At 42.9% G+C, this 24,117-nt stretch overlaps 2 protein-coding genes across 5 annotated transcripts in view; both read right to left on the bottom strand.

Moving 5' to 3' along the window:
- The window catches only part of LOC144667837 (alpha-2,8-sialyltransferase 8F-like), a 1,155,130-nt gene that overhangs the window by 80,048 nt on the left and 1,050,965 nt on the right, over window positions 1–24,117 (bottom strand). The gene's annotated exons all lie outside the window — the stretch shown is intronic.
- On the bottom strand, window positions 1,034–22,343 carry LOC144667721 (leucine-rich repeat-containing protein 46-like). Its single transcript, XM_078529174.1, has 8 exons — window positions 22,298–22,343; window positions 19,970–20,069; window positions 17,912–18,020; window positions 13,925–13,971; window positions 9,150–9,259; window positions 6,683–6,752; window positions 5,923–6,128; window positions 1,034–1,596 (listed from the first exon to the last, which is right to left on the bottom strand). The coding sequence occupies exons 1-8, from the start codon at window positions 22,305–22,307 to the stop codon at window positions 1,346–1,348; spliced, it is 903 nt and encodes a 300-aa protein (XP_078385300.1). The 5' UTR covers window positions 22,308–22,343; the 3' UTR covers window positions 1,034–1,345.

Consider the following 24,117-nt stretch of genomic DNA (forward strand, 5'->3'; position numbering starts at 1 on the left):
CTATAGACACTAATTAGCTCAAAGTCCCTGACGTAAGGAATGGAAAAACCAGCTGGAGTCAATATTCCTGAATGCTATGCAGCCATCTCTGCTGGAAAGCTTATGTATATGTGTGCATTTGGGCATAGGCTGCTGACAAAATAACAGTTAAACAGCCTGCTGAGCTTCTCAGGTAAGGAATGGCATATTGGGTGGGTTCAATTAAGTTCCTGGTGCACACAAATTTAAAAGCTCATGAATGCACCATGTGTTCCAGACAGCCTCATTTGAACTTTTATGTGGCTATTTGATTCAGGCTTTGCCTCTTCAAAGCTCATTAAAATAAGCATTTTCCAGATTCAAAATAAAAATATCTCTTTCAGTCAGCTTATCCTGTTACAACTGTAGCATGGCAAGGCAGCCATTCTGATAGGCAACAGGTTCCCTGACATCTGTTTAATTTCATGTTGTGGCAAAAAGTCATAATGTGGATGTAACCCCTGTAAAAGATTTAGTCTGCCTACCACAAGAACTAGCTGAAGTGTTAGTTTCTAAGGGGGAGCTAGATAATCATGAAGGAGAAAGGACTAGACATTATGCTGATGGGGTGAGGTGAAGAGGAGTGGGAGGAGCATAAATACCAGCATGGACATGTTGGGCTGGATTGCCTGTCTCTGTGCTGTAAATACATTGTCATACCACTGTCTTGGTCAAGATTGATTCAGCTTAGACCAGACCACAGATCCAACCTGTAACTTTCCTGATCCATATGGCTCAGTGCTACATGACACAGTGTATTTACACTTGAACCACTGTAGGGCCTATCAGCTTTTGAGGACCATAAAACGCTTACTCCATCCAATTAGGGTGCTTTAGAATACTAGCACAGGCCAGAGAACAAAGCTGGGATCTTCCTGGTCTGTGTGGCTCAGTACAACATCACATAGTGCATTTACACTTGAACTTTGTGGGATTTGTCAGGTTTCAAACACCATACAATTCCACCCCATCCAATTACAATTACAGCGCAGCAAAAAACTAGCACATTCACTAACCAGTGAATGAATCTGGAACCTCCTGGTTTGTATGGTTCAGCTACACATTGGTCAGTGCATTTGCCAACTGAGTCAAAGAAGGAAGGGCCTTGGTGAGGGAAGGTTTTCTATTGTTTAAAACTTCTGAATCAAATATAATCTATTATCTCTTCAATAGGAAAATGGCTCCACTCCTTAGTCCCTAACTGGATTTCTCAGTATGACTGAGTCAGTATTCTTTGGCCTAAAGCTGAGCTGGATGAAACAGCTGATGTAGATAGATTGCTTTGAAGTAATTTGCCTGCTAGCCCTGTGTCTGTTCCCCTGGAGCGTCAGTCAAGAGTTTCAGCTGCGGTTCCTTGATCTTCATTTCCCTTGGTTCCCCCTTCACTTGAACCAACATTCGGCTCACCTTCTTGGTAACTACAATCCTTTTTCATTCTTACTGCTTCATACCGTCTTTGAGTTATCTGGTTACGAATCTCCTCCAGTTCATTCATCCTTGACTTATGGTCAGTTTCAGCTTCCTTCCTTCGCTGTTGTGATCGACATATCATTTCTTTGTGAATCTCAACAAAGAATTCTATGAAACCAAAAGTAATGAGTCCAGTGAGTAGAGTGGTGGATGGTTGTAATTATTTAAACAGTCACTTATTGCAAGGTAATTTATATTCCAGACAAGATACACAGCAAAGATACAACCTTTCATTATTTTGTGCAGCAGAGAGACTGGGAATGATTTCCTTGCTATTCATAAACAAAATAACTTTGATAAGTATTGAACAAAATAAATCTTTCTTCAATAAAATCTGCCACACCCACCATTTCTATGAGCTGTTCTAGATATGACAACCTTGAAATTACTGTTGGGATCATCAATGAATGAATGCTTAATACTTCCATATGACAATCCTTTATCCATCATTGTAGTGGAAGCACAAAACTAATTTAAAATCTGCATTGAAATCCCAGACAGGGGAATGTCAAACGAACATATTAAGTGTTTTTCCGGTAATACTGCTGACAACAATTTCTAGGCCAGAGTGCGTTTTGTGGAAGTATCTGGCAAAAGCCTCATTTTCTTGCTTTTAGCACAGTGAGACATTTAACTAAACTCAATAAAGATCAATAAGTATCTTCTGAAGTGTAACGAGTGCAGATGCCTGGATGATTGAGTGCGCAAGTTTGCATGTGGCAGAACACAAATCTATTCAGGTCAGCAGGGTCTGGGTTTGGTAACTGGTATGACAAACAACTGCTATGTTCTAAAGATTCTAATCTAAGCTTTAGAACAGGGTATATTTTCCACTTAGCATGTTAGAACCATAGCTGAAATAAATCTTTTACAAAAGTAAATGCTATAATGTAAGGCATCATGCTCACAGGAAAATGTTAAGCTTGCCCTACCTGCTGGTTGGTATTTTTGGCCTTTCATTTGATTTGCCTGCATATCAGACTTGCTCAGGTGACACATCTGTTTCTATGTGTAATCTTTTCAAAGCTGATTGTTGTTAATACAGTTGTTTAATATTCAGCTGCTAGCAGTTTTTTTAATAATGTTGTCTTATGAGCTGAAGTGGCCCACAATATTATCTAAAATTACATAGAAATTACAACATGGAGAAGGATATTCAGCCCAACTAGTCAGTGTTGGTACTATTTTCCACATAAACAGTAATGCTAAGTGCACTCAGAATCCCTTTATCCCTCTTTCCCTCAACCACCCATCTACGCTATTCTTAAAATGTTGACATGCTCTCTGATTCAATCACTCACTCCAGTAGCGCATCATATAGCCTCACAACCCTCTATATAAAAAGTGTCCCCATGCTCTCTGTCCTCAAGCTGTTTTTAAATCTTCTATCAATGTGCTCTGTTCACAGACTTCCTCAGCCACTGAATGTAGACTGGTTCTATTTACTCTGTCCCATCTTTAATAATTTAAACACTTCTGTTAAATCACCCTTTATGCTTTAATGAATCTGTCCCATTAAACTGGGATTTTAGTTTAGTCAAGGAACATTTTCTGCCATGAAAGTAACATTTTAATATGATATCCTGTTTCAGTTTTAAATGAAAAATATGTCAACAAACATTTACATATGCTTAATCAAATGAATTTTTCTGTAAATATTTAAGTGGCATTTTATTGCCGCACTAACCCTGCTGATCTAAGTTGACGGCAATACGGGAATGTACCTGTCATTCGCTGCAGTGCTACATATTCAAACTCAGTAGTAGTGATGCGTGCAAGTGCCAAGCAAAGGCTGTATTTTTTTCATTACTGAGGAAGGGGGCAATGAGGGCCACTGTAATTTCCTGGTAATGCTCATACATTTCTTAGTGGCTGGTACAGAGAGAAATATATAGAGTCGGAAGTGGTGTCTGCCCATGCTTGGGCTGTGTGAGCTGCAGCAAAATCAGTGGCTAAGGGGACAAAGCAATGGAGACTAAACAGTAGCTTTGAAGCGTAAAGCAGCACAGGAAGTTACCATGTTCAAGCTAAGAGTCATGCAGTGGGAATAGATCCACAAGCGGGTTTAAATGCTGCTCTGCTCAGTTCTCAACCTGAGCAGAAAAGAGGTCCAAAGTGGAGGAGTCACACCTGATGGTTTCTGGTGCCTCCTGGTGGATGGTTATAGAGAGTACTGGCCTCGGAGTCAGGCAAAAAATAAAAATGGGTGAAAAATAAAAACAAAGTAAAACATACTCAAGTAGCACTCCATAGAAATAATGGGGAGACTAAACCCACAACTCTATAAAATGAAGGAAAAAAAGTGTAGTTTGATTTTTAAACTTAAAGAAATGACATTTGATTAATGAAGGTCAGTGCATCTTATAATTGTTTGCATTGCGGAAACAAATCAACTGTAAGCAGATACTGTCCAAAAAGCAGCATCAGTCACTGAAAATTAACACACCCATTTTTTGTTGTCTATTCTATCCATTTGGCTTTTGAATAATATCAGTAAGATCAATAGCACTGTTACTTGTGTATTTATCTGTTTCTGCACAGAGCCAAATCAACAATGAAATGAAAATGGCAAATATCCAGGTAATTGAATGCACCAGAATATTGCACAATTATTCACAGCTTGGACAGGATGCAGTCAGTGCTTTGATTCATTGAATTTCTCTTAAGGACAACAAATGGTAGCACAGAATGTTAGTGGGTAGTCAGTGCTAACGTGCTGATCAACTGTTTGCAGATTAGAAAGAATTCTTGAAATATTTGGTAGACCAGGTATTTTCATAACAGCAACAACCACAACTTACATTTACATAGCATCTTCAATGTAATGAAACATCCTTTTCAGAGGTATTCTAAAACAAAGTATGACAACCAAGCCACATCAGGAGATATTAAGTCAGATGACCAAAAATTTGGGAAATGTGCTCCCTGTGTGGGCGGGGGGGATTCCCTCTGCCGAGAGGGTGCTTTTTCGCGCAAAAGAGCGCACTCATCTCCTTGAGGCTAAGTGCTGCCTCAGGGAAATCGGTGCCAAATTTAAAAATGGTAAATGTACAAAAATAAAATTTCCCTGACATGTCCCCTCATGCGACACTATCACATGAGTTGGGACATGTCCATCACTTTTAATCAAACTTTTATTAAATTTTTAAAAACCATCATGAAATGTCATCCCACCCGTGGATGAGGTTTGATGCTTTTTCTGAAGCCCGCCAGGGCTCCCGGCCTGCCCACCAACCTTAAGGCTGGACAGGCAGGCCCATTAATTACTTGAATTAGTTTTTAAATGACCTCAATTGGCCGTTGACAGGTCGGCAGGTGCACAGCTGATTCAGCTGAGCCCCCACCGACCTGAAAATTGAAATGACATGGGGTGACGTCGGGAATTCCGCCCGACATCATCCCGCGTCATTTTACGTGTCGGCGAGAGGGCCCCAACCCCTGCTCGCTGACTTAAATATCTTGGCCTTGATCAAAGAAGTAGATTTTAAGGAGCATCTTAAAGGAGGAAAGTGAGGGACGGAGGCAGAGAGGTATCGGGAGGGAATTCCAGAGCTTGGGGCCTCGGCAACTGAAGGCACGACCACCAATGGTGGAGCGATTATAATTGGAGATGCACAAGGGTCCAGGATTAGAGGAGCACAGGAATCTTGGAGGGTTGGGGTTGGAGGAGATTACAGAGACAGGGACTTAGCCATTTAGCTCACCTTTAGTGGGAATTTGTTGCTCTTAAGCTAGAAATTCTTTATTTAAAAAAATTTGATCTTTTTCTTCAAAGATTTTATTTCTTTACACTCTTTCCAATTTTCCTCCTCCTTGTCTCTGAAGACTGTGACTCTTGCTGAGTTTTGATTCATGGGCAGTGTCAGGCCGCCAAACCATCACTCATATGACATGTGTCATGTGAGTCTTTACAGCGAATGTCAGTGCATCATCTGAATAAATAGGGCAATGTACTAATTTGAATCCTGCTCACAACTGACATCCACACAAGCTCACTTCCAGAAGGTAGGTGTCAATCAGCGGAACCACTCTGTAAAATTAAACTATATCTTAGAAAATAACTAATACTACAGTGTATTTTCAAGGCGGTAAACCAGTCAGCTCTTGTTGACTAGGCTTTTGTTACAGAATCTCCATGTTTATACCCTTTACACACTATTCTTGCAATCAGAAAGGTACGACAGGTGGGTGGGGTGAAGGGAAATGGCAGCTGAGTCTTTCAATGAGAATAGGGTCAGTGGAAAGTGTCTGTGATTCTTCCAGCCAGGAGTGGGGGGAAAGGATGGTGATTTGCTCATGCAGAATTGAGTGACTGTTTTTTTTTGTTTTCAGTGCTAAGATAAAACATCCTTTCTATAAAACTGTACAGGCCCCAATTAGTTTGAATTTAATCTCACATACTAATCCAAAAATCATACTGTAAATATACTTTACCTTTTACTTTTTCCAGTGAAGCTGAGATCTCAGGCAGTGAATCCTCCTTCTCAATCTCAGTGTCATATTGTTCTTCTGTATCCTCCTCACTTTCAGAATCGCCAGTGTCTCCTTCTTCTTCACCAGCTTCATATGGTTCCTCTCTCCCTTGGACAGAGTTACCATCAAGCTGCCGGAGGGCAGGGAGAGCTTCTATCATCCTCTCCCTGTAAAATACAGGCAACCATGGACTGAAGATAATACAAGTGAATCATTACTTAACCTCCAACAGCAAAAGTGATCATTTTAGTGTGGATAGAGCATGTGTACTATCTGTTCCATCAGTTAGGTTATCGATATTACAGTATAGAGAGTATGGGGCAAATCCTGCTGCTCATTTCACGTGTCGCCCTATTTTATTTTCCATTGAAGTGAACAAGAAATCCAGGGGGGTGTAAAACAGATGGCTTGCAGTGTCCCGCCTAATGAGTTATTCTGTTAGTGTCCCACCAAAATGTGTTATGTTAAAATAAACCTATAAATCTTCTTTATCCTTGTTCAGATAGAGTCAACAAAGTATGGTATAGAAACTGCCATTTCCTTTCAATCAACCATTGCTAATTTGACAGTGTGAAGAGCACATGCCAACTATTCACTGTTGGTGAAACCTTTGATATTCCCAGCTGCATCCTCCACCCCTCCCTGCCCCCCCAACCCAACCCCTCTGACCAAGATCTGGAATGTAAATTTTTAAAGCAATATATCAGGGTTCTTGTCTCACCTATATCCTTCCAGTTTTGTGCAGTCATTGTCTGTCATATTCAGAATTATGAGACTCCCTGGAAATTCACCTTAGTAAAAGGACACAAATAAATGTGAATAAGGAGATAAGCAATTCAAGTGACAGCCATCAGGCGTCAACATCAGTACATCTGCCATGGAGATCTATATAAATTTAAAATCTTGTGTAAGTTGCACAGTTCTTGCCTAAAGCAGGTTTGAGGGGCAGTTCCTATTTCTTACATTCCTGTTGCCATGATTCTTGGTCATGCATTTCTTCAACATGTCCCTTTGTAAATTGCTATGTCAACAATTTTGCTATGTTGACTGTCAGCCTTAGGCCAACAGGCGGCTCTGTGGAGCAATTTTCTGATGCTTTCAAAATAAGGGTGGGTTAGATACAATTTGGTTGGACTGTTTATTTGAAATGGATAAGGATGGTATAACTAGAGGTTTGCCTGCACAATCTGCAAGCAAAGAGATTCCAAGTAGTATTTATTTTCACAGGGAGTCATTATGGAACAAATATCTGAGAATGTGCTAAGTGTGGAGTCACTACAGTCCTTTAAAGGTGATCTGGACAAATTCCTGAAAGCTGAGTCAGTTTCCGGCTATAGACGGTATGTTGCCAGTTAGTTGTCATTGTGACAAGTCATGGGCAACCACATGTCTTCCAGAATTTGCTCAACAGCCTTGGGGATTGGAGAGAAATTTCCCAGAGGTTTTCCTGAGTTGGCTGCAGTTTTTACTTCTTCCTGAAAATAACTGGTGATAGATGAACTATGTCTGTGTTTAACGGATACGATTGGACTATTGTGGTCCTTTCTCATCCATCTTTCAGTGTATGCATAGATTAATTGGATAGCTCTTACAAAGAGCTGACAAATGCATGATGGGCTGAATGGACTCCTTCTGTGCTATATCTGCTTTGGATGTGAATTACGCACAGGGGACATAACCTGATTTGAACTCAACTCTCAGCCCTGCTTCAGCCAGTTCCAAAACATGTGATGAGTACGTGCAGGAGATCAGCATTGTGTCTGCAGCAGTGTGATGCAAATCAGCTTCGACAGGGGCACCAGGAATCTAAACTTATTCTTGAAAAAACAATTGTCGGACCTCGGAACATATCACACGGAATAGAAAAGGCAAATTTGTAATAATAATAAAAGTCACACCTTGCCAGTAGTTCATGGGATCACAAGTTCAAAATAGTAAAAGGCAAATTTAAAACTGATTAAACAAAGCTCTTTAGACAAGGTGTGATCAACACATGAATTGGACGTCCAGATAGGGCAGTGTAGACAAAAGTCCTACAATCGCTTGAATCTGTTGAATGCTGGGGTGAGAATTGTAGATTTGTCTGGAGCAAAGGGCAGAATGAACAGTCAGCTGTATTTATCTTGTCATCTTGTGAAAAACTCCTGGTTTGTAACAGAGGGCTCATAATGTAGTGTTTAGGTTAATTTGAAAGTGTACCGATAAGTGCTGGAGGTTTGTCAGGGAGATTGGCCTGGGTTAATTTGCCCACAATTCAATGTTGTAATGATTTTTTTTGCAGTGTGTGTCAAGTATGCAGATTAATGAATATACCCCAAACCTCTGGTTTCCTTATTTCATATTAGTATATGGATTGCTGTAATATTGTTAGTTAATTACTTTTTTGTGCCCCCAAGCCTTTATTTGTGGCAATCCCATTGCAACCATGTTGCCTGAATGCAGACAAGCACCAAAGTACCAAAGCCAGAAATCTGTAGTTGAGCTAGATACAGATCATTACTTATGGATGAAAAGCACATTCATAATTTATATCAGTTTTCAAATAATTCATGTACTATAATGTGCACTTAAAAAGTGTTGCTAATGTAGACTTTCTGCTTTTGCTTAACCTTCCACATTGTTTCTTTATAACAATGTTGAGACTGACTCAAGTTGTATCACTTAAGATAAGAACTGAGAGAGCTCTGAGATTTTATTTAATTAAAAGATATATTTTTCTTTAGACCTTTATTTTGCTGATTTCTTTTACACTCAACAAGGTGAGGGGAGTCAGGGATGGCGAATAAGGTATTTACATGCTTTCTGCATCAAGAGCTCCCAAGCTGCTAGATTGCAGCAAGGTCAGAGTTTTCATCTATCCTGATGCAACAATGTACCTTAAACCTAAGAACAACATGACACAGCACCAGTAGAAGATTCTATTCCCTGCACTGTCACGCACTGAAATTTTGATGATAATTTTGTATTGAATTATGGATGATTTCATTTGCTGGACTCCGTCTCACTTTGAACCAAATTGAACCTGCAGCAGCCTATTGTCCACTGCCATCGGCGAGAGGACACCTTAATGCCATTGATCTGACCAGGATTCAACTGGCTTCTAGAAGTGAAATTGCAGAGGACTGTTGCATTCCAGTCACAAAAGAATATCTACTTTAACTATAAAATGAAAACTGAAGCAAACCAACCTGGGTCAAGTTGTTCAATCTGATTATTTGAAAGGTCTAAGAATCCCAGTTTCTGCAAAGGTCTAAGGTTTTCCACTTTTTGGATTCTGTTGGCTGCCAGGGTCAAAAATCTGATAGAGAATTAGAGAGATTTAATATTTTATTGGTCCGTTTAGGTGCTTGGAACATCGGAAAAAGGAGCAGGGAGTAGGCCATTCAATTCCTCGAGACTCCACCGCCATTAAATTAGATCATGGTTGACCTTCTACCTCAACGCCATTTTCCCTCACTATCTCTATATCCCTTGATGTCTTTAATATCTAGAAATCTACCGATCTCTGTCTTGAAAATGCTCAATAACTGAGCCTCCACAGCCCTCAGAGGTAGAGAATTCAAAAGATTCACCACCCTCTGAGTGAAGAAATTCCTCCTCATCTCAGTCCTAAACGGCCTACCTCTTATTCTGAGACTGTGTCCCCAATTCTCAATACCCAGCCAGGGGAAACATCCTTCCTGCATCTACCCTGTCAGGCCCTGTAAGAATTTTGTATGTTTCAATGAGATCACCTCTCATTCTTCTAAACTCTTGAGAATACAGGCCCAGTCTCCTCAATCTCTCCTCATAGAACAATCCTGCTATCCTAAGAATCAGCCTGGTGAACCTTTGTTGCACTCCCTCTATGGCAAATGTATCCTTCCTTAGGTAAGGGGACCAAAACTGTACACAATACTCCAGGTGCGGTCTCACCGAGGCTCTATGCAATTGAAGCAAAACATCTTTACTCTTGTACTCAAATCCTCTTGCAATAAAGGCCAACATACCATTTGTCTTCATAATTACTTCCTACACCTGCACGCTGGCTTTCAGTGATTCATGAACACGGACATCCAGGTCTCTTTGGACATCAACACTTCCCAATCTCTCATGAAAATCTCTGCATTTCTGTTTTTCTTACCAAAGTGGATAGCTTTGCATTTTTCCACATTACATTCCATCTGCCATGTTCTTGCCCACTCACTCCTTGAAGCCTCTTTACATCCTCCTCACAATTCACATTCCCACCTAGTTTTGTACCATCAGCAAACTTGGAAATATTATATTTGGTCCCCACACCCAAATCATTGATATCGATTGTGAATAGCTGAGGCCCAAGAACTGATCCTTTCTGTACCCCACTGGTCACAGCCTGCCAACCTGAGAATGACCCGTTTATTCCTACTCTCTGTTTTCTATCAATTAACCAATTCTCAAACCATGCCACTATATTATCCCCAATCTAGTTTTGTTTATTGATCTCTTGTGTGGGATTTTATTAAAAGCCTTCTGAAAATCCAAATACACCACATACACTGGTTACCTTATCTACTCTGCTGGTTACATCCTCAAAAAACTCTAACAGGTTTGTCAAACATGATTTCCTTTCAAAATCCATGTTGACTCTGCCCAATCCTACCATTATTTTCTTAGTCTCCATTTGTCACATTCTTTATAATAAATTCTAGCATTTTCTTTACTACTGATGTCAGGCCAAGAGGTCTGTAGTTCTCCGTTTTCTCTCTCTTCCATTTCTTAAATAGTGGGGTTACATTTGCTATCTTCCAATCTTTAGGAAACATTCCAGAATCTATAGAATTTTGGAAGATGACTATTTTCTCTACAGCCACCACTCTAGGATGCAGGTCATCGTCAGGTCCAGCGGATTTACCAACTTTCAGTCCCATTAATTTCTCCAGTACTGCTTTTTACTGATACTAATTTCATTTAGTTCCTCATTCTCGCTAGTCCCTTGGTTCGTTAGTACTTCTGGGAGGGTTTATTTATCTTCCTCTGTGAAGACAGGCGCAACGTATTTGTTTAGTTTGTCTACCATTTCTTTATTCCCGATTATAAATTCTCCTGTCTCTGCCTGAAATGGGCCCACATTTGTCTTTGCTAATCTTTTCCTTTTTACAGTCTATTTTTATGTTTCTCGAAAGTTTACTTTCATAATCTATTTTCTCTTTCTTTATCAGTTTCTTGTTCCTCCTTTGCTGAATGCTAAAATGCTCCCAATACTCAGGCTTACTACTTTTTTGGCAACTTTAGAAGCCTCTTCCTTTGATCTAATAGAATCTTTAACTGTTAGCCATGGTTGGATCATTTTTCTTGTTGGGTTTTTGTGCCTCAAAGGAATGTTAATTTGTTGTAAATCATGTATTAATTATTTAAATGCTAGCCATTCCCTGTGAGCCATCATACATTTTAATGTAGTTTCCCAATCTACCACAGCCAATTTGTCTCTCATATTTTCACAGTTCCCTTTATTTAGATTTAAGACCCTAGTTTCAGATTGAACTCATAACTTTCAAACCTAATGTAAAGTTCTATCATATTATGGTCACTCTTCCCTAAAGGCTTCCCTAAAGGAGAGAATCTATCTCCACTTGGAGAGGCAAGGTTTGATCAGGGATAGTCAGCATGGCTTTGTCAGAGGGAGGTCATGCCTACCAAATTTGATTGAATTTTTTGAGGAGGTGACCAGGTGTGTAGATGAGGGTAGTGCAGTTGATGTAGTTTATATGGATTTCAGCAAAGCCTTTGATAAGGTCCCACATGGGAGACTTATAAAGAAGGCAAAGGCACATGAGATACAGGGCAATTTGATAAGGTGGATTCAAAATTGGTTTAGTTGTAGGAGGGAGAGGGTGATGACAGAAGGATGCTTTAGTGACTGGAAGCCAGTGTCCAGTGGCGTACCACAGGGATCTGTGCTCGGTCCCCTATTATTTGTCATTTATATAAACAACATAGATGACTATGTGGGGGTAGGATTAGTAAGTTTGTGGATGACACAAAGATTGGCCATGTGGTTAACAGTGAGGTTGAGTGTCTTGGGCTACAGGAAGATATAGATGGGATGGTCAAATGGGCAGATAAGTGGCAGATGGAATTTAACCCTAAAAAATGTGAGGTGATACACTTTGGAAGGAGTAATTTGACAAGGAAGTATTCAATGAACGGCATGACACTAGGAAGTTCTGAGGAACAAAGGGACCTTGATGTGTGTGTCCACAGATCTCTGAAGGCGGAGGGGCATGTTAGTGGGGTGGTGAAAAAGGCATACGGGACACTTGCCTTTATCAATCGAGGCAAGATTACAAAAGTAGGGAGGTCATGCTGGAGTTGTATAGAACCTTGGTGAGGCCACAGCTGGAGTAGTGTGTGCAGTTCTGGTCGTCACATTATAGGAAGGATGTGATTGCACTGGAGGAGGTGCAGAGGAGATTCACCAGGATGTTGCCTGGGATGAAACATTTAAGTTATGAAGAGAGGTTGGATAGACTTGAGTTGTTTTCGTTGGAGCAGAGAAGACTGAGGGGGCGACCTGATCGCGGTGTACAAGATTATGAGGAGCATGGACAGGGTGGATAGGGAGCAGCTGTTCTCCTTAGTTGAAGGGTCAGTCACAAGGGGGCATAAGTTCAAGGTGAGGGGCAGGAGGTTTAGGGGGGATGTGAGGAAAAACTTCTTTACCCAGAGGGTGGTGACGGTCTGGAATACACTGCCTGGCAGGGTGGTGGAGGTGGGTTGCCTCACATCCTTTAAAAAGTACCTGGATGAGCACTTGGCACATCATAACATTCAAGGCTATGGACCAAGTGCTGGTAAATGGGATTAGGTAGATATGTCAGGTGTTTCTCACGTGTTGGTGCAGACTCGATGGGCCTCTTCTGCACCGTGTGATTCTGTGATTTACAATGAGATTATTAATTAGCCCTTTCTCATTGCACAATACTAGGTCTAAAATAACCCATTCTCTGGTTGGTTCCTCAACATATTGTTCTAGAAAACATCTTGTATACAGTCCAGGAATTCATTTTCCATAGCATTAATGCTAATTAGATTTACCCAGTCTGTATGTAGATTGAAGTCCCCCATGGTTACTGCATTACCATGCACATCTAATTTACTGATGTGTCCTACATTATCACTACTGTTTGGTGGCCTATAAATAACTCCCATCAATGTTTGCTGCCCCTTGTTGTTTCTTGGTTCCACCCAAATTGATTCTATACCTTGATCTTCCAAGCTAAGATCCTTTCTCACGAATGTACTGATCTCATTCTTTATTAATAGTGCTACCCTACCTCCTTTTCCTTTTTGGCTATCCTTCCTAAACATTGAATACCCTTGAATATTCAGTTTCCAGCCTTTAATTTTGCTTTTTAACATTTTTCCCTATTTTGACCCTATTTGATTCTGGCCTTTGTTTGTGCTGCTTTCCAATTTCACTTACTACTTTTCTTTCATTATTAGCTTTGTTTGTCTCCTATCTGAATTCCCGCTCAGGTTCCTATTCCCCTGCTAAGGTCCTCTTCCATTATGAATAGGTTCTCTGTCAACATGGCTCTTCAACTAGCCACTAAAACAGAATAAGGACACTCACGGTGAACTAGCAGGGTCTCCAGCATCGAGCAATGAGAAACAGAGTAGTGACCTTCACATTCAGTGATTATGGAGTCTAACACTAAGTGAATAGTGACTCACATGCTAAGTGAGCACTGATTCCTATACAGAATAAGTAGGAATCCTCATACTGAGTAAATAATGATTCTTACGTTAAACAACTGGCGACCCTCATACTGAGCAATCAATGATTCTCACACTGGATGAGATGTTCTGCTCTCTGAATAGAAACCTTTGTACTGAATGAACAGAAACTATGTACCTGTCTTACTAGTGATGAGCTCACTACTTTACTAGAAACAACATTTCTTAACAATTAATTTAGTTGTCCCGTTAAAATAGTACTCACCTTAAATTGTGAAGCAATTCTAAATTTTCTATTTTCTTAATCTGATTCTGTGATTGAAAGGAAGAAATGTAAAGAATGAATAATGAAAACTCCTAGCTAGAGGCTCACTGTTCATGTTCTGAGATGGAATGATCATCTTACTGGTATTGTTGGTGTTAGGACCTGTTGCCTACTGATCAAACTATTTAACAGGTGGACATCCATTTACCAAATCAGGCAGCAGAAGACATTCCGTAAATCACAACTGTTATACTGTTAAACTATAGTTCAGTACAAATACCAGTTTCCTATTCTTTTCCTATCCAGAAACAAACTCCAACTACTGGGGAAAAACCCAGCTCTTAGGTACAGGCTTCATTCAATGAGCGTCACCTACTCTCAATTCACTCTTAAGCTTGCCCTGGTTTACTCTTAAAGGGACCTGCATTTCTAATATTGTCACAAACTGCCTATAATCCACCAAGATGTGATGAGGCATCCCACCCAAAGCATTAACCTATCTTTCTGTTTCAGGTGAAGACTGGCCAGTTATGTATGTCCAGAAGCTTCTGTTTTCATTTCAGGTTTCAAATACCTCTACCTGGAACTTGGTGTTACTTGATTGGAGCGTAAGGATAGTGAATTAAAGGGGATTTTAGGATAAAGTACTGTCATAAACACTTACACCTAAATGACCTCCATACCATTTTTTTTCAATTAAGTAAAATGTTTCACAAAAATTTCTACCTACAAGGTTTTTCTGTATATTCATTATGTCATGACTCACTGGGGATAGTGTGCTGCAATATCAAGCCCCACTGCTCCCTGAGCCGTGACAAATGTAAAAAAGTTTGATCAACCCAGCTAATTGTTTAATTTAGGTTAACAGAATATGAGCACCAGGTTTGTAAACTTAATAAGTAAATAACTGTTTATTGAACAAATTGTCTTTAACCAGTGGCAAAAGAAAGAAATATGAACCGCTAATTTCTAATTCTATAACCTAAACTCTACCCCTTCTTAAATCCCTATATACACACATACAAGACACATAAGACACACAAAAACATGGATTTTCAGAGTGGGATAAAACAATTCAATAGCACCAATTCTGGAGTACAGGATTCGATCGCTGGATTTTGATCAATGTCTTCCAAGTTCCTTTCAGTTCTTTGTTGATGACATGAGGTGGTCTTCCCAGCACTTTCAGTCTTTAGTTCACTGGTTGAGCACTTGCCTTTCAATGTCTCTAACAATGATTTTCCCCTTGCCTCTTGACAGGAGTTTTCAGAGAGAGAGCAGGTTATAGCGATATGAGGAGGAAAAGTCAGCTAGCTATTATTGTAGAATTACTGGAATCTGACACACACACAGGAGCAATAGGTTTTAGGTCTTTTTCTTTTCAGGCTAGGAGCTATTCTGCTGCTGCTCTCACACAAACACTGGTCATCTGGTCAGGAGCCAATTAAAATGTTGTTGCCAGGCAGTTCCCCATTAGACTGGACTCCTCCTCGGCACCATCCTGTCTTTTATGGCACATTCTGTTCCAGGACGGCAACATTGTATATATCCCTCACACTGTTCCAGTAGACATGTCTTTCAAACTGCAACCATTGTAATTTTAATCCAGAGTCCAACAGAAATAAAAAGAAATAAAAATAAAAGAAAGAAAAGAAATAAAAATCTTTACAATTATAATAGCCAAAGAACAAATGAGATGACACAGCTCAAGGGAATCCCTTTGGTGTGTGTTTACTTCTTAACACTTGTATTTGATCAATCTGTTTATAGATTGTTCCCCATTTGTAGGGGTTAGGGAGAAAAAGACAGCCTTGTTTCATTCTCTTAGTGACACATTGTACTGTTATGGATGTTAATTATGTAGAATGTACGGTATAGGAACATGCCATTTGGCTGAAAAAAATCCATGCCTATGTTTATGTTCCACACAAGTTAATAAGTATTTATCCTGAAAGGATGCCGCACAGTCAACTGGGCTCTCCGGGAGCTTACTTGATTATGTTCAGAAATCAGGGAGCAATTTCCAAAAGATTTTTTCTTAAATTTGCAGAGGGGAGATTCATTAAAGATGGTGCCCTCGACTGGGAGACAAGCCAATGTATCATATATTTCTGTACATCAGGTGACAAGGGATCCACCTTGACTGTGATGCCCACTCCAGTCAAATACCCTGCCAGCACTCGCTACCAGGACTTGAACATGAGTGCACCCGGAAGCGCTGAGCACTCCCTGTGCGGGCGGGGGGAGGAGGCTGAGTCGGGGTCTGCCCCAGCGCAGAAATTTCCCTGAGGCACAGAGCTGCCTCAAGGAGATTAGTTTGATCATAAAGATTAAAATAAGGAAAAAAAAAAATTCAGACATGACCCCTCATGTGATAGTGTCATATGAGCTGGGACATGTCAATGAATTTTAATAAAAATTTTTATTCAATTTATAAACACTTCATGAAACCTCATCCTGCCCGTGGATGAGGTTTCATGATAAATACGAAGGCCGCCTGGGCTCTTCGCCTGCCTTAAGGTTGGACAGGCAGCCCAGACAGCCAGCTTAATTAGTTTATTACGGCCTTAATTGGCCTTTGACAGTTCGGTGGGTGCGCAGCCGACTCCAGTGTGCACCCGCCGAACTGAAGATCTGAATGACGCGCCAACACACGTTGGGACGCACGCCCGATGTCACCGCGCATCATTTTACGTGTCGGCGAGTGGGGCCTGCCCCCGCACACCGACCAGAAGATTTGGGCTAGGGCTTTTCTTTTTTGTTGCCTCTCCTAGGAAATAGAATTGTCACCTCAAAAATGTATGAAAAGAAGATAGAACAACATTTATAAAACTAATTTTATTTAAAAGAAAATACTGGGATTTTGAACTTCTTAAATTCTTTCATGGGATTTGGGCATTAGTGGCAATTAGATTTGTTGCCAAGCCCTAACTGCCCTTGATCTGGGTGGCTTGCTAGGCTATCTCAGAGGACAGTTAAAAGTCAACCACATTGTGTGGATCTTGAATCACATGTAGGTCAGACCAGGTAAGGATTTCTTTCCCTAAAGGGCATTAGTGAACCAGATGGGTTTTTATGACAATCAATGATAGTTTCATGGTTACCATTACTGAGACTAGCTTTACATTCCAGATTTTATTGATTGAATTGCCATGGTTGGATTTGAACCCCACGTCCCCAGCCTGGGCCTCTGGATTACCAGTCCAGTGACATTACCACTTATGAGCTTGCATTTCATAATCACGCCAGTACTACATTTCCCCTTTTAACTCACATTTGGGTACTTAACTGCATTTCTACTCATGTTAGTTTAACCATTCCACATTGTTGGGCTTAATAATCCTCATTGATGTTCATTGTTAAAAAGGTTAAAGTTACCAATAACATTCTGAACAGCTTAATTTTCCCCTCTGCTCCTGATTCACAATGAAGTCTAATTCCATAGGGGCTGACTGTTTTTCAGTAAATTGTATTATGGCCTTTCCTCAGAGAATCTTACAGCACAAAAGGAGGCCATCCCACCCATCATGCCTGTACTCTCTTTCAAAGGGCAGTTCAATTAGTCCCACTCATGTTCAAGTCCAGGTAGTGAGTGCTGGCAGGGTATTTGACTGGAATGGGCATCACAGTCAAGGTCACTATGTCACCTGATGTACAGAAATATATGATACATTGGCTTGTCTCCCAGTCGAGGGCACCATCTTTACAGAATCAAAATATGACATAAGAAATTTTCTAGCAGCAGAATAGCAAGAAGGGATTTTTCTCCTTCTAGTCCAAGGGTCTTAAGGCCAATTGTAGCACTTCTACCACTACTTTAACTGAGATTAATTCAGAAACTATACGCAAACTTGGAATTTTATAATCCAAGGTTTAATATTACACTGGGTGGTGGATTTAACACTGAACTATCCAAAGGAGCCAAGGCATTTACTCTTCAACCACTTCAACAAAACCGTCTGTGGGAGGCTGCAGCCAGATAATTACCTGCTGAAGGTAAAGACTGTAGACATTTCCCAAGCACTCAAAATTTCCAAGGGTGTCAATATTTTCCCTGTCCAATCGAACAGTCATCAGCTTTGCCATAGCTTCTGTTCTGTGTGGAAAACAAGGAATTGATTGTCAACACCAGGAGTTTCATTTTAATCAAAGCAGATCCAATAAATGATATCACTAAGTCAGGCTTAAACAGAGGAATAGCACAATGCAGGGCTGAGAGAAGCCGCAGCAATAAATTTCAACACTTTGTATGCCCGAGACCTTTTTTCTTGCCTTCATTATAAAGAATCTGTAAAGGTTATACTAAATGCAACCACTAGATGGAGGCTTTGTACCCATTTTAACAATTCAAATTGTAATTTTGGAATATTTGGAAATTGAAAGAAACAAATCTAGGGGACGGGAAGGAACTGAAATTGAGGCGTAGCAAAGAAATGTCATATTTTGATTCTGTAAAGATGGTGCCCTTGACTGGGAGGCAAGCCAATGTGTGGTAAATTGTGTAAAAAGAAATAAAGGTAGGAAATATATTGCTTGCATCAATATTTCAGGCTTTGCGGAATGCAGATATTGTGACGGTGGGCCAATAACTCCCTCATATCTGAACTTCCTGTCAATGATGAGGATCCAACCTCACTCACTGTAGCACTCCCTCGGTACTATACTGAGATTATCTGTCTGGATTATGTGCCCAAGATGTATCAGATGTCTAATCTCTAATTTCTGCAAGTCTACCCCACTTGGACTGCACTTCTAAAAAACAGCAGTGACATTACTTTCTAAAAGTATTTTTTTTTGTATCTGTGTATATGAACACAATCACTGACACTCCACCAAACAAATTGCATTTATACAGCACCTTTCACAATCTCAAGACCTCCCAAACTACTTCATAGCCAATGACGTGCTTCTGAAGTGTAGTCACAGCTGTAATGTAGGGAATGTGGCAACCAATTTGTGCATAGCAAGATCCCACACACAGCAATGTGATAATGATCAGAGGATTGTTTATTGACGTTGGTTGAGAGATAAATATTGGCCAGGTCACAGGAAGCACTCCCTTGCTCTTCTTCAAATACTCCTATAAGATCTGTTATGTCCACCTGAGTGGGCAATTGGAGCCTTGGTTTAACATCTCATCAGAAAGGCAGCACCTCTGATGCTGCAGCACTCCCTCAGTACTGTACTGGGAGTGTCAGCCTTGATTATATGCCCAAGATATGTTGGACACCTATCTGGAAAACAGCAGGAGATGACTTTCTGCTGCCATGCTTTTGCCAGTGGCACCCACGGTCTGCAGCCATTAGAAGACGTGACAGAGAAACCCAGGGGACCTCATTGTTGCTGTGGAAGCATCCATTCTCAGCTCAGTACATCCCTCTGACAAACCAGGCAACTGGGGGCTTCCTGTATTCCAGTGCATCGTGTGGCACAGCACAGTGGTTTACCAATATAATGTGCCATCTCAGCACCCTACATCTTCAATTCACAGCTCATCCATCTTGTAAACCTTACAGAATTAAATAAAAATCAAAGTCACCATGCCAATAGAACGTTACAATTAAACTACTTTAAATATGTGCAGAAGACCTCACAGGAATATAAATTTGCCCACCCTCATGAAACCAAGTATCAGCTTATGGTTTACTGCAGAACCCCTTACGTTTTAAATTCTTCCCTTTTCCCCTTGAGCTTTGCTGGGATCTGATTCCATAGTTGCTGGCTGCCCTCGAGTATCTCGCTACCGTGTGAGCCTAGAGTGAGATTTAGCATGCTATCTCACTACATAGAGCATCACCATTGAGCTCACTCTTAGCCACACACAGTGGCTAATTAGGGTTTGCACGATTGGAAAAACCTAGGGTGTGATAGTCAATCACAGGACAGAGCAGGGATCTTCTGATCTGCATAGCTCAGTGCCACAACAAAGAAGATCGTTAACACTAACTGATCAGGGGAGCCTAATTGCATCATTGCTGCTACCATATAACCATCCAGACAGTGATGTTTATAATGGACTTCCACTGTTGAGCTGTAGCTACTCACATGGCTTCTGGTGTCTGTTTATCTGCAGGCAGTTGCAGATTTCGCTTAGCAATCAGTGATATGGAAATGTACACCAACGTCTTTGATTCACATGGGCTGTCTGAAAACAACATGAACACATCCTAGTCAATATCGTCTACAGTATGCTAATAATACCAAAAGGAGAGTAGCAGAATTGGAAAGAAAAACTAGCAACTTTCTGATCAAAGGTTTGGGTGAGGTTCAAGCTGATACAGTCCTTCACTAGATATTGAAGAAAGACAATGTATGGTTAAACCTGGAGGGTTTACTCACAGGCTGCCCTCCGTTCACCTCCCTATATTTCATCTCTTCAACTGGGACAGCTTAACCCAGAGGTGGCATCAAGGTGGCTCCTTGTTTGACCTGTGAGTGGTGCAGGAAGAGATCCATCTCTTCTCAAAACAGGTTCCTCAGTCAAAACTGGCAAATCACCCTCTACTGCGAGGTCCCTTGCAAGTTAACTTTGACCCTTGAGCAGTAAATATAATGTAGCACTTTCAGTTGAAAGGGTCAGGCAGTGATGCCCAGACACAAATGGGGTTATTGCAACATAAAGAATAAACATTGGGACAAGTGGTTTATTCAGGTTAGATCACTAGGCAGCCCCAAACACATTGCTCCCAGTTACTATATTCAGTTTATATATGTGGTGTTGTTTAATAAACACATTTGTTTTGTATATTTTAAGCTCAGAAAATCATAGAATGATTACAGCACAGGAAGCCATTCAACCTGTCATGTCCGTGCTAGCTCTCTGCCAGAGTTAATCGCCTCGTCCCACTCTCCAGCCTGTTCCTTGTGGCCCTGCTTATCCAATTCTCTTTTGAAAACCACCATTGAATCTGTTTCCACTGCACTCTCAAGCAGGGTATTCCAGATCCTAACCACTTGCTGCGTAAAAAAGCTTTTCCTCATGCCGTTATTGCTTCTTTTACCTTCTGTCTTATATTAGTGCCCAATGATTCTTGACCATTCTGCCAATGGGAGCAGTTTTTCTCTATCTATTCTGTCAAAGCCCTTCGTGATTTTGAACACCTCAATCAAATCTCCTCTCAACCTTTTTGTCTCTAAGAACAGTCCCAGCCCCAGCCTCACCAGTCTATCCATATAAATGAAGTTCCTCATCCCTGGAACCATTCTCATAAATATTTTCTGCAAATCTCTCTGGGGGGGGGGGGGGGGTGAGGTGAGGGGAGGGGAGGGTGAGGGGGAAAGGGAGAGAGGGGGAGAGAGAGGAGAGGAGAGGAGGGGGGGAGAGAGAGGAGAGGAGGGGGGGGGAGAGGGTGGAGTTGGGGGGAGAGGGGGGGAGGGGGAGGGGGGAGGGGAGGGGGAGAGGAGGGGGGAGGGGAGAGGGAGGGGGGGAGGGGAGAGGGAGGGGGGGAGGGGAGAGGGAGGGGGGGAGGGGAGAGGGAGGGGGGGAGGGGAGAGGGAGGGGGGGAGGGGAGAGGGAGGGGGGGAGGGGAGAGGGAGGGGGGGAGGGGAGAGGGAGGGGGGGAGGGGAGAGGGAGGGGGGGAGGGGAGAGGGAGGGGGGGAGGGGAGAGGGAGGGGGGGAGGGGAGAGGGAGGGGGGGAGGGGAGAGGGAGGGGGGGAGGGGAGAGGGAGGGGGGGAGGGGAGAGGGAGGGGGGGAGGGGAGAGGGAGGGGGGGAGGGGAGAGGGAGGGGGGGAGGGGAGAGGGAGGGGGGGAGGGGAGAGGGAGGGGGGGAGGGGAGAGGGAGGGGGGGAGGGGAGAGGGAGGGGGGGAGGGGAGAGGGAGGGGGGGAGGGGAGAGGGAGGGGGGAGAGGAGGGGGGGAAGGAGGGGGGGGAGGGGGAGGGGAGGGGGAGGGGGGAGGGGAGGGGGGAGGGGGGAGGGGAGGGGGGGAGGGGGGAGGGGAGGGGGGGGAGGGAGGGGAGGGGGGAGGAGGAGGGGGGGGAGGGGAGGGGGGAGGGGGGAGGGGGGAGAGGGGGGAGAGGGGGAGAGGAGGGGGGTTATGGGGAGGGGGGGAGGGGGGGGAGGGGGGGAGAGGGGGGAGAGGAGGGGGGTTATGGGGAGGGGGGTTGAGGGGAGGGGGGAAGGGGGGTTGAGGGGGAGGGGGGAAGGGGGGTTGAGGGGGAGGGGGTTGAGGGGGTGGGGGGAGGGGGGTTGAGGGGGAGGGGGTTGAGGGGGAGGGGGTGGGGGGAGGGGGGTTGAGGGGGAGGAGGGAGGGGGTTCGTCCAATTTAATTCGGGGGTTCAGCTGCCGCGCGGAAATGTTTTCTTATTTTTGAAGCTGCGATGGGGGCTTTTTGCGGCCTTTGGGTCAGAGTTGGATACCTTGGCCGGACCTACCCTCCTCCATTGCGGCTTCTCAGCGGCCTCCGTTGCCCATGGCAACCGCCGCTTCTCAGCGGCCTCCGTTGCCCATGGCAACCGCCAACGGCGCCGGCCACTGACACCAACGAGTGTGAGAGATGCGCAAGAGATTCCCCCCCTCTTGTCGGCGGGCGCTCTCCACCGCCCCCTAGTGGCGGAGCTGAGAACCGACTGAACTCAGCAACCCGTGAAAACGTCCCGACTCTTAACCTTTCCTCGAATTAAAACAAAAAAAAAAGCAAAATACTGCATAGGCTGGAAATCTAAAATAAAACAGCCCGTTGGGGGGTGGAAGAAAGTCGCTGGGAATACGCAGCAGGTCAGGCAGCATCTTGCGGAGCAAAAATACCAGTTCACCTTTCAGGCCGATGATGACCTTTCATGGCTGCTTGACCCAAGGATGTGACCAGAGCTGGGAGGCTGACCTCTCATCAGGTAAGAGCCTGGGTGGGGTGGAGCCAGGAAAAGAACTTGACTCTGAGAAAAGGGTCAACAGATCCACAGGATCACTTCATACAGTTAAAAAAAATACTGAGGAAATTCACACTTGGTGGAGGTGGAGAGGGAGTGAAAGGTCAGGCGAGGGACCAAGGGATAAAAGCAAAGAACTGCGGATGCTGGAAATCCAAAACAAAAACAGAAACAGAAATACCTGGAAAAACTCAGCAGGTCTGGCAGCATCGGCGGCGAAGAGCACGGTTGACGTTTCGAGTCCTCATGACCCTTCAACAGAACTAAGTAAAAATAGGAAAGGGGTGAAATATAAGCTGGTTGGGGGTTTCAGCAGCATATGATTTGGGGCAGGGCGGTGTTGGGCAATGTGGAAATAGGTGGCCTTAGTGATGACGCGGTTTTGTGGCCTGAAGGTCACCTCAGGGTCAAATATAAAATTGTGAACAGTCTGGTTCTGCCTTCGACATTTGTCACCCCTTTCCTATTTTTACTTAGTTCTGTTGAAGGGTCATGAGGACTCGAAACGTCAACTGTGCTTTTCTCCACCGATGCTGCCAGACCTGCTGAGTTTTTCCGAGGAACCAAGGGAGGTTGGCTGGCTGATTGATTGGCATCCTTCCATCTGCAGGAGATGATGGGAATGCAACCTCAGAACTTTGGTGATCTGCTGCACTTCTTTTGATGGCTGAACAAGAACAATTCTAGAAAGACCAAGCCTGCAACATGTGCCACACCTGAAATTTGTCCCCTGCCAGTGTTGCAGGACGATCCCTGCTAACACCTTGTTTGCAGACTTGGTGTGGAGCTTCTGAAACTACATACTGTTGTGGGGGTGAATTCCTGCCCACAGCCGGTGTTGCCATTTGCATCGATTGTAAGCTGGAGTTTCCCACTTGCCGTGATCGGCCTTGAGAATTTTTAAGAGGTAGGTTAGGAAGGGTGAAAGCAAGGGAAGAGATAGAAAGTGTGAGTCTGAGAAAGAGAGAGAGGATAACATAAGAATTAGAATCAAGAGTAGGCTGTTTGGACTCTGGAGCCTGCTCTGCCATTCAGTATTATGGCTGATCTTCAACTCCACTTTCCTGCCCACTCCCCAATCCCTTGATTCCCTGTGTTCAAAAATGTATTGATTGCAGTCTTTAATATACTCAACAACAGAGCATCCCCAGTGTCTAGGATAGAGAATTACAAAGATTTACAAGCCTTTGAAGGTTTACTAGACTAATACCTGGAATGGGTGGGTTGTCTTATGAGGAAAGGTTGGACAGGCTAGGCTTCTACCTGCTGGAGTTCAGGAGAGTAAGAGGTGACTTGATTGAAACATAAGATCCTGGGGGGTCTTG

This window comes from Cetorhinus maximus, chromosome 25 (assembly GCF_964194155.1).
Source record: "Cetorhinus maximus chromosome 25, sCetMax3.hap1.1, whole genome shotgun sequence".
NCBI classification, from domain to species: Eukaryota; Metazoa; Chordata; class Chondrichthyes; order Lamniformes; family Cetorhinidae; genus Cetorhinus; species Cetorhinus maximus.